Source organism: Pantherophis guttatus, chromosome 6 (assembly GCF_059756535.1).
Source record: "Pantherophis guttatus breed Tessera chromosome 6, ASM5975653v1, whole genome shotgun sequence".
Lineage (NCBI taxonomy): Eukaryota > Metazoa > Chordata > Lepidosauria > Squamata > Colubridae > Pantherophis > Pantherophis guttatus.
In genome coordinates this window covers 86,913,117-86,929,588 of record NC_142068.1, presented here as the reverse complement: position 1 = coordinate 86,929,588, position 16,472 = coordinate 86,913,117, and the positions used below count along the sequence as shown (strand labels likewise).

The following is a 16,472-nucleotide window of genomic DNA, read 5'->3' as shown; positions in this document are numbered from 1 at the left end:
AAGTTGTTTCCCTATCCTGGAGGATTTGGCCAAAAAAAAAAAAAACAACCCTCATTTTTGGGTGTTTGCTGCCACCATCAGTCCAGAATTATCATTGCTACTTTTCTTTAGTTCCAACACTTACTTAACTCTGCTGGGTTGAAGATTATGGATGCAATAATATTGATCTGAGAAACCTGTTTAGCTCCGATTAATCATGGTTGGATAGATTATGCTGGTATTTCATGCAGACTCTTGAAGCAAGTACACATTTTTCCAGCTTTGATTTGATCTTTGTCTTGGTCTAAAATGCATCTTTTAAAGCTTTGTTAACACCTATATTGATAAACATATGAAGAACGGTTGCAGGAATTGGGTATGGCTAGAAAAAGGACTAAGGGTGACATGATATTAGTATTCCAGGATTTGAGGGGCTGCCACAAAGAGGAGGGGGTGAACTTATTTACTAAAGCACCAGAGGACAGGACAAGACACGATGGATGGAAACTGATCAAGGAGAGAAGCAACCTGGAATTAAGGAAACATTTCTTAACAGTGAAGACAATCAACCAGTGGAATGGCTTGCCTTCCGAAGTTGTGGGTGCTTCAGAGGTTTTTAAGAAAAAACTAGGAAATCACCTGTCTGAAGTGGTATAGGGTCACCTACTTGATCATTGGTCTGGTGTTAGTCTATCCTGATGATTAACTCCCAAACAAGCTAACAAGTCAATCAATTCAGTTTATTACAGTCATAGTCCAGAGACTAGTCTACCAGTCCTTACTAGCACTGATGATTTTACCTAGTTTGTGTAATAAAATGTCTACAAGAAAGAAACCAAGCTCAGAGAGACCAAGGACCCCACAGTCCTCCTCCTCCTTCCTTCTTTCCCCTTCTCCTTCTCCTCTTCCTCTTTCTCCTCCTTCTTCCCCCTTCCCCTCCTCTTCCTCTTCCTCCTCCTCCTCCTCTCAAACCCCTCTCCCTTCTAGCACTGATGATGTTACCTACTTTGGTTAATGAAACTTCTGCAAGAAAGCAACCAAGCTCAGAGAGCACTAAGGACCCTACAGTCCTCCCTCCCTCCTCCTCCTTCTTTCCCCTCCTCCTCCTCCTCCTCCTCCTCCTCTCAAACCCCTCTCCCTTCTAGCACTGATGATGTTACCTAGTTTGAGTAATAAAGTGCCTGCAAGAAAACAGCCAAGCTCCGAGAGCGCCTAGGACCCCCTCACTCTTTCTATCCTTTGTATTTATACCTCTTACATTTTGTGCTAGTGGTTGTTTTGATGCTCTCCCTTCTGTATCCTCTCGCAGGGAGTGAGCAGTGGAGGCGTGTTGTAAATAATTGAATAAGAAATGTTTCATTCGTTTAGTTCGCTGTCTAGACAGTTGGGAAACACTAATGCACTAAGCCAAAGGCTGAATCGGTGCAAGTGGCCCTAGCTAATGTGAATTTAGCAGTGTTATTCTTTTGCTGGCGCTCTTGGGTCAGATTCTTCATCCCAATGTCACACCTGGAAACCTCTCTTACAATCAGAGCTCAAGAGTTGGGCTTTATTACTGCGTCACTTTAATCGATCTATAAAAGAGAATATTTGTAGCTCAGAGTTGAAATGGGGGGGGGTGTCCGTGGTGCACTCTGAGCTTGGTTGTTTTATTGAAGACATTTCATTACCCAACTAGGTAACATCATCAGTGCTAATAACTGGGGATATGCACCAAGCCAAATTCCTTGTGTTCCAATCACACTTGGCCAATAGAAAAATTCTATTCTATTCTATAATGAGTCTGATATATTCTCAGTTTATATTTTGGTGACTTGCCCTGTCAGTGTTTAGTTGGGGTGGTCTTAGAGATTCTTTGGTTGGGCTCGGTGATGAAATCTGGCGGATCTATCCGGCTCGCACGAACCGGTAGGGCCGGCGGTGGGAAGCTCCGCCCATCCGTCGGGATGACATTACGTCCCATTATTTACCCTCTGCGCATGCGCAGAGGCATGCACAAGTATAGTGAGCGCACTCACATTTCCAAACCAGTAGTGAAGGTAACTGCATTTCACAGCTGGTTGGGCTGTTGACTGTGGGTCTATTGTCATATTCACCATGGCCAACTCACTGCGGCTAACTCACCATGGCCAATTCATTGCCAGACAACTCACTGCAAGACGAGTTACATTAATAACAATAGCATTTATTTATTTATTTATTTATTTATTTATTTATTTATTTATTTATTTATTTATTTATTTATTTATTTATTTATTTATTTAATTAATTAAATTTCTATACCGCCCTTCTCCCGAAGGACTTAGGGTGGTGAACAGCCACGAGATAAAACACATAAATACAAAAAATTTAAAATGAATTAAAAACGAATTAAATAATTTGGCTGAATTTTAAATACCCCATAATTTAAAACAAATTAAAATTTACATTTAAAAAATTTTAAAAAATTACATTTAAAAAGGGGAGAAGATTTAGGCCAGGCCAGTTTGATGGAATAGGAAAGTCTTAAGTGCGCGACGGAAGGTGCGCAGATCCGGGATCCTCCGTATCTCCGGGGGGAGCTCGTTCCAGATCATAGGTGCCCCCACAGAGAAGGCTCTCCCCCTAGGGGCCGCCAGTCGACATTGTTTGGCCAACGGCACCCGGAGGAGCCCCTCTCTATGGGAGCGTACTGGCCAGTGGGAGGCTATTGGTGGTAGCAGGCGGTCCCGTAGATAACCAGGTCCTAAACCATGGAGCACTTTAAAGGTGATAACCAGAACCTTGAAGCGCACTCGGAAGACCACCGGGAGCCAGTGCAGCTCGCGCAGGAGAGGTGTTACATGGGAACTTAGACTTTTATACTGCTCCATAGTGCTTTATAGCACTCCCTGGGCAGTTTTCACAGTCAGCCTATTGCCCCCAATAATCTGGGTCCTCATTTTAATGACCTTGGAAGGATGGAAGGCTGACTCAATAGCAATAGCACTTAGACTTATATACCGCTTCATAGTTCTTTTACAGCCCTCTCTAAGCGGTTTACAGTGTCAGCCTATTGCCCCCCCAACAATCTGGGTCTTCATTTTAATGATTTTGGAAGGATGGAAGGCAGAGTCAACTTTGAGCCAGCCGATCTGGATCGAACTCCTGAACTGAGCAGCGAGTTAGCCTGCAGCACTACGTTCTAACCACTGCGCCACCACGGCTCAGTGAATGTGAATTTTACCTGCAAATCTTGGTGGAGATTTAAGTTATAAGCCCACCTAACCAATAGTTCATTAATAGTTCATTTAAAAAAAAGTTTTCTCATATTTATCTGTATCAAAGAAATGGTAGAATAGAATCATTAAAGAAAGGATACAAAAGGAGGGACAGAATGAAATGGGAATGACAAAAATTAAAATATTTTTTTTATTTATTTGAAATAATTAAATTTAATTGTTAAATTGTCCCGCAGCGAGTTGGCCATGGTGAGTTGGCTCTGTAGGGAGTTCTCTGTCAGGCCTGGAAGCCATCTTTTGTATTGGGCCTTCAGAACTGCCACGTTTACTACTGTGGGAAACTGGGAGGGGGGATTGTATGGAGCTGGGGTGCTATGTAGTCATAATAACATTCCTTTCTCAGAGAGTCAAGGACAAATTGCCCTGCACCTGGAAGGCTGGAACTGGGAGGCATCCCCAGTTGGGAAGGTGCCTTAATTGGACCATGTTTATTTTGTGGCTTCTATCAGTTGTACCCTACGACTATCATTAAGTGTTGTACCTTATGATTCTTGATGAACGTATCTTTTCTTTTATGTACAATGAGAGCATATGCACCAAGACAAATTCCTTGTGTGTCCAATCACATTTGGCCAATAAAAAATTCTATTCTATTCTATTCTATGTAATGGATGTGTGGGTGTTGGGCAGGGACTTGAACTTTTCTTTGGGTGGGGAAAACCTGGAAACTTTCAGATCTGGGTTTTCCCAGATGTGCCAATATGACATCTCTAATAAAGTGTAGATTTGAGGAATTTAAAGCCTCAGAGTTTTCTTTCGTTGGGGGTGTTATTTGGAACCCTTATATTGTTCCATTCTGGTTTTGCTGTTGGCTTCCTTGGCAGTTTCTTGACTGGTGTATTGTTTACTTGATTGATGGTCTGATGTTAATTTTGGAGTTAGGGTTGTCCTATGCTGATCTGGGTGCTGATGGCTGGTGGAGAGGTGCTTTAATTTACCTCTCTTCTTTTCCAGGGTACCATCTTGGCAGCATTATCAGTCCTGGATACAGACACAACTCCTATCTTCCCTGTAGATACCAGCAGGAAGATTTATACGGGCACCATAAATTCATCAGATCCGTGGATACAAGAAACGTTTCGTGTGGACCACCTTTTCCACGAGATCTATTTCCACCCAAACGGCAGCCAAGTGCGGGGCACACGACACGAATATAGTAATTTTACGAACATCTTTATTATTGCAACCCACACCTTCCGTTAAAAAGAGTTCCGTTAGAACTCAAGATGATTTGGAAAGTTTTTTTTTTTAATTCTTGGAGATGTACACATCTGCACAAACACACACCCATATTTCTGTATGTGCATATCTGTGTAGGTGCCTCCCTTCTAAAGCGTTAGGGTGAAACCTTTATGGGGCTTTAATAAATTAGGTGTGATAGAAATTATTAAATAAGTAGGAAATAATATTAATGGTGGCATAGAACCTTTCTGGCTTTGTTGACCGGTAGTAGCGATGGCAGGAGGAGAAGAGATGGTTTTGCACATGTGTGTGCCCTTTCTGCGGCCCAGTTCCCAAAGAGCCATGGCCTGGGGGTTGGGGACTCCTGACATAGCAGATAACAGCATCTAACTGAGCTTGAGTTTGGTTAATCCCAGAATGGTTAATATTGGATGAGAGATGGCCAGGAAAAATCTCAAGTATAGACAAGTGGGAACTGGGTATGCCTAATTTAATGAAAAGAAGGACTAGGGGTGACATGATAGCAGTCTTCCAATATCTCAGGGGCTGCCACCAAGAAGAGGAAGTCAAGCTATTCTCCAAAGCACCTGAAGGCAGGACAAGACACAATGGATGGAAACTAATCAAGGAGAGAAACAACTTAGAACTAAGGAGGAATTTCCTGACAGTTAGAACAATTAATCAGTGGAACAACTTGCCTCCAGAAGTTGTGAATGCTCCAACAGTGGACGTTTTTAAGAAGATGTTGGATAACCCTTTGTCTGAAGTGGTGTAGGGTTTCCTGCCTAAGCAGGGGGTTGGACTAGAAGACCTCCAAGGTCCCTTCCAACTCTGTTATTCTATTCTATTCTAAGTGGAGAAGACATCCTAGCCCATGGGTGTCAAAATCGCTGTGTCTCGTTGCCATCAGGTGACGTTTTGTGATGTTTTTCCCATCCGCAGAGCGGGGGTGGGGGTGGCCTGCGTGTGACACATCCGCCCTGTGGGCCGCCAGTTTGACACTCCTGTCCTAGACAAAGGCAATGGCAAACCATGACAAAGAAATAATACGATTACATCTCTGTAAATCACTTGGATTAAAGTTCAATTCCAGCGAAACTTACTTTATCTTAGTAATAACCACAATTAATTAATCTTATATTTTATTTAAACTAAAATATATCCCTCAAGTGCAAATTCACCCATGTTCTAGATTAAACATATAATAAAGGTAAAAGTTTACCCTGTCCAGTTGTGTCTGACTCTAGGGGGCAATGCTCACTTCCTTTTCTTGGCTGAGGGAGCCAGCATTATCCAAAGACAATTTATCTGGTCATGCGGCCAGCATGGCTATATGCCAAAGGCACATGGAATGCTGTTACTTTTCCACCAAAGTGGTACCTATTTATCTACTTGCATTTTCATGCTTTCAAACTGCTAGGTAGGGGCAGGAGTTAGAGTAAGGAGCAGGAACTCACCCCATCACAGGGTTTGCAGGACTCAAACCCGGGCTTTCAGCTCTCCAGCTGATAAGGTCAGCGTCTTTAACCACTGAGCCATTACGCCCCCTTAAACTTATAATAATCAATTTAATTTATGCATTATCCTCTGATTCTAGCCACCCACTATTAAGGAGAAGCTGAATGCCTATTTTTTTTCTTTCTGTTTTATGAGATCAAAAATCAAAGAAATCAAAGTTGGATCTAGTTATGCCATTTTAGGAGCTTCTGATATTTGCCAATTAATCGGTGGAATCAGTGGTAGGATTCAGCTGGTTTAAGCCGGTTCGGAGGAACCGGGAGTTAAATTGCTGGCGGGCCCTGCCCCGCCCCTTCCAGGAGTCCCCACGTGCTCCATTTTGGCTCCCAGGTAAGTGTAGGGAAGCCTACATGGCCCAAACAGGATGTGAGGTGTGTGTGTGGTTCAGGCCCCCCACGGCCTGTTTTTGCTCCCAGGAGGCTGCAGGGAGGCCTCCTAGGCCCAAAATGTGGTGCGGGGGGTGCAGTGCATCCCCCCTTCCCCTTGTGGCCCATTTTTGCTCCCAGGGGAGTGCAGGAGGCTGAGTGCTGCCTGTCACACCCCCAGGCCACACCCACAATGGCCACACCCACCCAGCCAGTCATTAGGGCAGAGAATAGATTGTTAAATTATTTGAATCCCACCACTGGGTGGAAATGGCTTCCCTCTGGAAGTTGTGGGTTGCTCCATTGCTGGAAGTTTTCGAGAAAAGTTTGGGCAACCATTTGACCATGATGGTCTCAAATCTCCTGTCTTGGGTAGGGGATTGGACTTAAAGACCTTCAAGAAGACCTCTCCTTCTTTCTTTCAGGACAGTATAATGGGAATAGGTTGTAGGCTAAGGGTATAAATGTCTTTGTTTCTACCAGAAGTGTTTCCTTCAAAAGATTTGGGGGTTGTGTTATGGAACAGAACTCTGCATTTCAGTATGTCTGTGGCCAGATTTCCCCATAAACTACTGTTTTTCTTAGGGTCCAGTGCCTGTCCATTCTTCATCCACTGGGTGTCTCCCTTTGTTGTGTATTTCCTTCTCCCAAGTGCTAAAAGTGTAGGGAATTTTCTATTTTTTTTTGCAGAGTTGATACTAAAAAGGACCGTTTCCATTACGGAAAGCCGTTCCATCCTGCTGGATGTCATTGTTAATGACACAACGTACCACGGACCGGACAAATCCTTGACGCTTCACTTCAACGTCTCCATCCTACCAGTCTCCATCCAGTTCTCAAACTCGACATATCAGTTCACGGTGAACAGGAACGCAGCCAACTTTTCACAAGTGAGGATGGCACCTCTCTTCTTTTTTTTTTTTACACATGAGCGTCTTAGAATTAAATCATCAGCAGGGAAAACATACCTGTGAACGAAAAGATGGTTGGGAGGTAGACAGTTTCAGCAATAAATCTGTTTAATTGAACCTTCATGTATGGACCTGGTCTTTCGCACCTAACAGGCGCACATTTATTAGACATGCATTAAAACAGTAAATTATAATTAATAAAATGTTTAAAGTGATTGCCAAGACAAAATAATTAACTGCTTAAAGATTATTAAGCTATAGAGGAAGTGTTTAGTTGATGAAGTGATCTGTATTTGCAGTTTAGAAGGAGGCAATTAATTTATAGTTAATTTGGACTGGCGATTTTTGTCGTTGCAATGCTCAGATTTTACGCTATGAATAGAATAAAGTGTGATTGGACACACAAGGAATTTGTCTTGGTGCATATGCTCTCAGAGTACATAAAAGAAAAGATACTATGATGCAAGTGTTTGAGTAAATGTATATTATGGCATGTTACTAATCTCTTTCACCGTATAAGCACGCATGTATATTACTTTATTTGTTTCTCATGTGCCGAGTTATCTTTACACTTAATCTAGTTTATTGTTAGACCGTGCATAGGCCTGTTTTCAGAGCTGGAAAAATGTAACTTTTCAATCCCTATCAATCCAAAATTGCTCATATTTTATCTGTGTTAGAGATACCGAGCGTCTTAGGTAGTTTGTGCAATTTGAGTAAAAAATGCAGATGTTTCAAGCACCAGAGCAGAAGAAAATAGTGAAGGAAAAGAGAAGAAGAAAAAAATGAGGATAATTCTAAAAAATGAAACCATATGAGAAGCGACAGATTTGCTGGTAAATGGCTGTCCTGTTTTAGAACTGGATTTCATAAAAGAGAATAGGAACTCATTCATCCTTCATTGTTCGAAAGGAATGTTTAGCTCCTTTTTCAGAGGCTTAATCTGTAGATCGTTCACATTTGTTAATAGATAAATTCAATTTATATGCATGCAGCTCTAATGAGCACACAATTCCAACCATTCACAACCATTGTTGCAGGTAAGTTATCTTAACTGCATTTCCTCCAAAAAAAAAAAAATCACATTCCAAGAAGATAATAAAATTAAAGCAGGGAGATTTGTCTTACTTCTGGAGAGGGGGAAAAATGTGTTTTGTTACTAATGTTGCGATGAAGAAAAAATTACTGCAAAATGTTAATTGTCTTAAACTCATCCGCTTTAATTCCAGGCGGAATATTTCTCCTCAGTTTATTGAAATAAGAATAGCAACACATTAAAAGGCCATTATCATCCTGCTTGTTTTCTTGAACTTCTAAAGAAAAGATGACTCATTCCAAAAATCACATTTAAGAGGCCTTTAATTCATGAGTAAAGTAGCATTTTGAAAGTTTGTTGGCAAAATTCTGAAACTCCCCAGAAGTCTTTAAAACATTGGAGAACAGTAGTTCCCAACCTATGATAAACAGTATCACAAATGAAATTGAGAAGCAGTTTAGGAAGGGTTTGTTACAAGTCTCGAATTTGGTTTTTCTAAATCAATAAATTTTTTTAAAAAATAAATTATCTGCATCTTAATATTCTTTTTAGCAGAGATGGACTTTTTGTTTCTATCCAATGAAGAAGGTCTGGTAGGACTTCAGCAAATTTAACTCGGCAAGCATCATTTTGGTCTGTGACCGTAAATAAATTTATTATTAACTCGGCAAGCAAAGGAAAAGGAGGAGGAATATAATCAGTCAAGAAACTGAGAAAGAATAACATAGCAAGGAGAAAATTATGTCTTTGAGTTGGTTTTTCAGCAGACCAGATACTAATTACACAGGAATAACAGAATAACAAAAGTTGGAAGGAACCTTGGAGGTCTTCTAGTCCAACCCCCTGCTCAAGCAAGAGACCCTATACCATTTCAGACAAATGTCTGTCCAGTTTCTTCTTAAAAACCTCCAGTGATGGAGCATCCAGAACTTCTGGAGGAAAGTTGTCCCCTGATTAATTGTTCTCACTGTCAGGAAATTTCACCTTAGTTCTAGGTTGCTTCTCCCCTTGATTCATTTCCATCCATTGGTTTTTGTCCTGCTTTTTGTGCTTTGAAAAACAGGTTGACCCCTTCTTCTTTGTGGCAGCCCCTCAAATATTGGACAACTGCTACCAAGGGCCAGGAGTGACATGACAGCTGTCATTCGGATAGCAGGAGAAAATAATCATCAAATACATATGACATCTCCTGTTCTTAGAGAAGACTCCTAAGGAGCTACAAATCCAAAATGATCCCCACCTACAATTTCAGCTGTATGTAATAAAGATCATCAACCTATTCTCCAAAGCACCTGAAGACAAGACCAGAAGCAACGGATGGAAACTAAGCAATGAGAGATCCAACCTGAAACTAAGGAGGAATTTCCTGACAGTTAGAACAATTTGTCAGTGAAATGACTTGCCGCCAGAGGTTGTGGGTTCTCCATAATTGGAGGCTTTTAAATAGAGATTGGACAGCCATTTGTCTGGAATGGTATAGGGTCTCCTGCTCCAGCAGGGGATTGGAACAGTGGGCCCCAACCTTTTGGGCACCAGGGATCGATTCCGTGGAGAGAGGTTTTTCTGTGGACTGAAGGGGGTGTGGTTTCATGTGCTGCCTGCATCCTGTGGATGGGGCTTCGCTTGTTTGCATGGGCTGGCTTCTGGCCTGCCATGGACCACTGATGGGGGACCACTGGACTAGAAGACCTTCAAAGTCTCATCTTCTCTTCTCTTCTCTTCTCTTCTCTTCTCTTCTCTTCTCTTCTCTTCTCTTCTCTTCTCTTCTCTTCTCTCCTCTCCTCTCCTCTCCTCTCCTCTCCTCTCCTCTCCTCTCCTCTCCTCTCCTCTCCTCTCCTCTCCCCTCCCCTCCCCTCCCCTCCCCTCCCCTCCCCTCCTTTGCTGTTCTTCAGGAACTCTTGCTGACATTTTGATGGCTTCTCTTTTCTTGTTCCCATTCTCTCTTTTTTTGAGCCTAGATAGGAAAACTCTGCATTGACAACTGCATGAAGTTTGACGGCGTCAACATCACATACAGCTTAGAGAGTCCAAATGTCAGCTGCTATGCGGTGGAGATGGCTCAGAGCCACGGTGACAAGTGCGGAATTCTATACGTGAACAATTCAGCCGTGCTGCAGAGCCCCGAGTGCAGAGAAATCCACTACCCCGTGCTAGCTAAAGAGGACTGGAGCAGGAAGGAAGCTTACACTCATCTTACTGTCGTGCTGGAAGGATCACGTAAGACTTTTGCTGCTTCTAGAAAGCTGAAGTTTGGTTACCCTTGAATAGGAGGGTGGAGTTAGTTGATATACAACAGACCCTGCAAGTAAAGAATGAAGGAATGTTTACCCCTTGTCCAGTTCTTGCTGGTATTGCAACAGAGATTTTCATGATGAAATTTTCCCCTGCTCTAAATCGCTGGTTCCCTTTCACTTGTGAAACAAATTAAAAATTGAAGTTCCTAAGGGCAAGGCTCTCGTACAACTTCTTTTATTGTTCAGTGAGTTAAATAAGTCAACTTTGTTTAGGCTTTTACACAAGAGGAAATACATATCTAGCAAAAGCCCTTAGACTTATATACCACTTCACAGTACATTCATCAAGAATCATAAGATACAACAGTTAATGAATAGGAATAGAATAGAACAGAACAGTTGGAAGAATACTTACTTATCCAAGGAGCTACTTAGCTCAGACCGAAGAAGCTACTTGAATAAGCAGCAAAACGTTTCAAACCCAAAAAAGAAAAGAAGTCCAGTGGCCATGACTCAGGTTCCATACCGGGGTGTAGAAACATTAATGGATGCATCCATATATTCAATGGGGATTTCCCAGCCAGCCTTGGCTGATCTCAGAAGAATCCAAGCAGAATAATTCTTGGTGAACGCTTGAGTGAGTGAACACCAGATTCACTCAGGGCTGAAGGCTAGACTGGGAAGTCATGAAAACATCCCAGAAGAAGGAAAGAACTCACCAAAGAAGTTGCATCACGCTCCATGAAGTCGATCACTGGCTGAAGACTTTTCTATGTAGGAGAAGGGCATGTAGAGACCGGAGGCAGAATCAAGAGAGGACTCAGCCTAGAATCGTTACATGTCCAAAAATACTGCAAGTCCAGCCCTCCTTTGAATTCCACTAACTCTAACTAACTAACACTAACTAGCACCTAGGTCAATGATGGCGAACCTTTTCGGCACCGAGTGCTGAAAAGGGAGCGCGCACGTGAAAATGTAGGAGCTGCCCAAGGCACATGCGCACGCGTTCCGATTTCAGCTAATGAACTTCCGGTTTCAGACAGCTACTCTCCCAGAATTCTGGTGCACATGTGCATGCGACGATCAGCTGGTTGGCGCACATGCTCACACAGGAAAATGGAAGACCAGCTCTTCTAGTTTCTGGCACTGCGTCATGCAAAAAGGTCGCGCGTGCATGAGTGCCAGAAACCCAGAGGAGGAACAGGCGACGCTGCGTGTGCCAGGCGACATGGCTCCACATACCACTCCAGGCACGCGTGCCATAAGTTCGCCATCACGGACCTAGATGCTAGACCAGCAATGTAATGCTGACTGCTAGTTAACTAGGATAGGATAGGATAGGATAGGATAGGATAGGATAGGATAGGATAGGATAGGATAGGATAGGATAGGATAGGATAATAGAGTAGAGTAGAGTAGAGTAGAATAGAATAGAATAGAAATAGAAATAGAATAGAATAGAAATAGAAATAGAATAGAATAGAATAGAATAGAATAGAATAGAATAGAATAGAATAGAATAGAATAGAATAGAATAGAATAGAATTCTTTATTGGCCAAGTGTGATTGGACACATAAGGAATTTGTCCTGGTGCATACGCTGTCAGTGTACATAAAAGAAAAGATACAAAAAATTTTTTTTTTTGTGAGTGGACTCGAGCAATAAATCTTCTGCACTGGAACTTAACGCGTGATCCTTATTTTTCGTGCCTGACATTAGTGGGTTACAAGAAGGATTTCGGCAACACGAGGGTGACAGCGATACCACTGGTGTTCTTTCTCTCCTCAGTTATACATAATGATAAGAACTGTCCAGATTCCTGTGCTACGAGCAAAAAGCGATCGGAGTGTGAAGAATGTGGAGGTGTTGGAGTACTGATGGGAAAATGTCAGTGGAGGCAGGGAAGCGGGAAAGGTATGGTTGCATATTTGAAAACCCACCTTAGGGCTGAACCACAGGTGCAGCAAACGCAGCTTTGTGAAATGTGTGCGATTTTTTTTTTTTTTTTTTTTTTGAGATCAACTGACTGTTGATCCATTGGTTATGACAAGAATTCGCTGGCCGGTTTGTTATCCAGGCCTGATATAGGCTGAGAGAAACTTGTCTAAAGTCACGCAGCCAGCTTCTATGTCTAACGCGGGATTAGAACTCACAGTCACCCAGCTGACTTTGATGCCTAAAGCGGGACTGGAACTCACAGTCTCCCTGGGGATTGGCCCACAGTCACCCAGCTGGCTTTCATAGCTAAGGTGGGACTAGAACTCATAGTCTCCCTGGGGATTGGCCCACAGTCACCCAGCTGGCTTTTATGCCAAAAGTGGGACTAGAACTCAGTGTCTCCCTGGGGATTGGCCCAAACTCACCCAGCTGGCTTTTATGCTTTAAGGCGGGACTAGAACTCAGTCACCCAGCTGGCTTTTATGCCTAAAACAGGACTAGAACTCATCATCTCCCTGGGGATTTGCCTACAGTCACCCAGCTGGCTTTCATACCTAAGGTGGGACTAGAACTCACCGTCACTCAGCTGGCTTTCATTCCTAAAGCGGGACTAGAACTCACAGTCACCCAGCTGGCTTTTATGCCTAAGGCAGGACTAGAATTCATCATCACCCTGGGGATTGGCCTACAGTCACCCAGCTGGCTTTCATACCTAAGGTGGGACTAGAACTCACAGTCACCCAGCTGGCTTTTATGCATAAAGCGGGACTAGAACTCATAATCTCCCTGGGGATTGGCCTACAGTCACCCAGCCAGCTTTTACGCCTAAGGTGGGACTAGAACTCACCTTCTCCCTGTGGATTAGCCCACAATCACACAGCCGGCTTTTATGCCTAAAGTGGGACTAGAACTCACAATTTCCCTGGGGATTGGCCCACAGTCACCCAGCTGGCTTTTATGCCTAAGGCGGGACTAGAACTCACAGTCACCCAGTTGGCTTTTATGCCCAACTAGAAATCGTCTCCCTGGGGATTGGCCCACAGTCAACCAGCCGGCTTTTACGCCTAAGGCGGGACTAGAACTCCCAGTCTCCCTGGGGATTGGCCCACAATCACCCAGGCGGCTTTTACGCCTAAGGTGGTACTAGAACTCCCAGTCTCCCTGGGGATTGGCCCACAATCACTCAGCATTGTATATGAACTGTGGGGACCTTAGCGCTCTCTGAGCATGGTGGTTTCATTACCCAACTAGAGGTCACGTCATCAGTGCATATGAGCTAAATAGCACCGTGGCTTTATTATCATTATATTAGCAAAAGAAGCTGCTGTATTTGAAGAAGAAACCTAAAGTATTATATCACACAAGCAATTAAACTCCCTCAAGAATAGGTTTGAATTGTCTTATGCATTGCCGAGCATTCAGATACCCTGTTCTGTTTTTTAGGAATAACCACCAACTACTCCACCTGTACTCCAAGCATCAAGACATGTCCGGACGGCATTTGCGATGCTGTAGAAAACAAAGATAAGAGAGTCTGCCCTCAAGATTGCACAAGTATGGGATCCGAACTTTTTTTAAAAAAATTACTATTGGCTTTGATACCTGTTTGGTTTCTTTCCATGCCTAAGTCAACAGGTGATAGCATCTGGTGGATGACTTTGAGTTCAGGTAAGACTGATCAGGTGAGAGGAATGATTGGATGGATAACTGCTTGAAGAGCTGAAGAAACTTCTTGGATAAGAAGCAAAATATCTTCAGAGAAAAAACAGAAAGTTCAGTTGCCTTTTGGGGGGAAAAAAAGGAAGGAGTGAACAAGGAGAGATTCAACCTAGAGGAGGAATTTTCTGACAGTGAGAATAATCAAACAATCAACCTATGGAACAGAAGTTGCCTGCAGAAGTTGTGGGAACTTCATCACGGGAAGCTTTCAAGAAGAGACTGGACAGCCATCTGTCAGAAACAGTGTAGAGTCTCCTGCTCAGGCAGGGGGTTAGACTAGATGATCTACAAGATCCCTTCCGACTCTGTTAATCTGTTAGATGCCAGTTTTCTCACTCAGACTTGCTTCAGCTGTTTTGATATGCGAACGTTTCAAATATTCATTAGGAAAACGCCATTTGGTACTGAACGTTGTGCCTCGGTTTAAACTTATTTCAATCTGTCTTTTGATTTAGAAACCAACATTATTGGAGGTCATCAGAAAGGAATTAATGGGACTGGAATCAAGGCAGGACATGGCGTTTGTCACTGCTTTCCAGGAATAAGCTGTTACTGTGCGAAAGATGATATCAGGGGTAAGTCTAAAGTTGTGAGTCTCTCGTATTGCTGGATGTTCTGGCACAGTGATGGCAAAACTTTTCAGCACTGATATAATTATATAATATCATTATATAATGATATAATTTGTTTACAAGAAACTCATGTTAGAACACAAGACCAAAAATATCTGATAAATTCAAGATTAGGAACACATTTTATAGCTTCAAAAAAGAATGGTGTGGTTATTTATATAAATAAAAGACTGTCAGCTAAAATTATAGAAGCAGATGAATGTGGTAGGTTTATAGCAATTGAACTGCACACAGCAAGTGGCCCAATTCTAGTGATTGGAATGTATGCTCCTAATCAACAACAGGACAATTTTTACAAAACTTTGCATTCTAAAATATTGCAATGGGACTATAGATCTATTTTAATTATGGGAGATTGGAATGGAGTAATTGACTCTAAAATAGATAAAAAGAGTTCGGCGAAGTCAAGGATTAGACTACCACAGACTTTTTTTGATACGAAAGAAGATTTGGAATTAAAAGATATTTGGAGAATACATAACCCAAAAGAATTGGACTTTACTTTTTTTTCAGATAGACACAGATCCTTTTCTAGGATTGATTTTATTTTACTATCAGCTGACCTACTTGTAAAAACAAAAAGAACAAAGATTTTTCCAAGGACTTTAACTGACCATAGCCCGGTATGGATAGAAATTGAGATGGGAAAGAATGAGAGACGATCATGGAGATTAAATGAAAATCTGTTTAGATATGAAAAGAACATAACAGAACTTAAAAAGCAGATGAAAGAATTTTTTGAAATGAACTTGAATAAAGGTACCCCTGTTGAAATTGTGTGGGATGCGAGTAAAGCGTATATGAGAGGGGTACTCATCCATATGAACTCTAAACACAAATTAAATCAACAAAAGAAAAGATCTGAAATGGAAGCAGAAATAAAGAACAAAGAACAGTTACTTATAAAAAACCCAACAGATGAAAGAATACGAGGAGCTATAAAACTTCTGAAAGATCAATTTCAAATGCTTATGGCGGAACAAACAGCAACAAATTTACAATTTGCGAAACATAACACATTTTGTAACGCTAATAAACCGGGCAGATGGTTGGCTTATACACTAAGGAAGAAGCAGAGTACACGGATCATTGATAGTATTGATACTGGAGGGAAGGAAATTTCTCAACAAAAATTAATTAAAGAAGTTTTTGTAGATTATTATACTAAATTATATGCCAAAGATGATACACAGAATGGACTTATAGAGAAGTATCTAGAAAATAAAAGAGTCAAAAAAATTACTAATCAACAAAAGGAGAGAATGAATCATCTTATAACAGCTGAGGAGATTATTGCCGCAATTAAACAATTGAAAACAGCTAAAGCTCCTGGGACGGATGGTTTAACTGCGGTGTACTATAAAACTTTACAAGCAGAAATGATTGAACATCTTAAAGATCTATTTTGTAGTATACAACAAGGGGGTAAAATACCCCCATCATGGAAAACAGCTTATATTTCATTGATACCGAAAGAGCAAATAGGTCCTAAAAAACCTGAGAATTTTAGACCAATATCACTTCTGAATAATGACTATAAAATATTTGCAAAAGTATTAGCCAACAGGTTGATGCCAGTTATACAAGAGGTGATTCATTGTGATCAAGCGGGATTTATAGAAGGCAGATACATGAAGGATAATGTAAGGCAAGTTATAGATTTATTGGAATATCTCGAGAAGAACAAACAGATCCCT

At 41.8% G+C, this 16,472-nt stretch overlaps 1 protein-coding gene across 1 annotated transcript in view; it reads left to right on the top strand.

Moving 5' to 3' along the window:
- RET (ret proto-oncogene) overlaps positions 1 to 16,472 on the top strand; it is a 121,396-nt gene that overhangs the window by 71,899 nt on the left and 33,025 nt on the right. The window contains exons 5-10 of the mRNA XM_034423448.3: positions 4,194 to 4,395; positions 6,995 to 7,194; positions 10,210 to 10,468; positions 12,275 to 12,400; positions 13,868 to 13,978; positions 14,599 to 14,718. Of these exons, the coding sequence (XP_034279339.2) occupies positions 4,194 to 4,395; positions 6,995 to 7,194; positions 10,210 to 10,468; positions 12,275 to 12,400; positions 13,868 to 13,978; positions 14,599 to 14,718 (1,018 nt within the window). The remainder of the gene's footprint in view (positions 1 to 4,193; positions 4,396 to 6,994; positions 7,195 to 10,209; positions 10,469 to 12,274; positions 12,401 to 13,867; positions 13,979 to 14,598; positions 14,719 to 16,472) is intronic.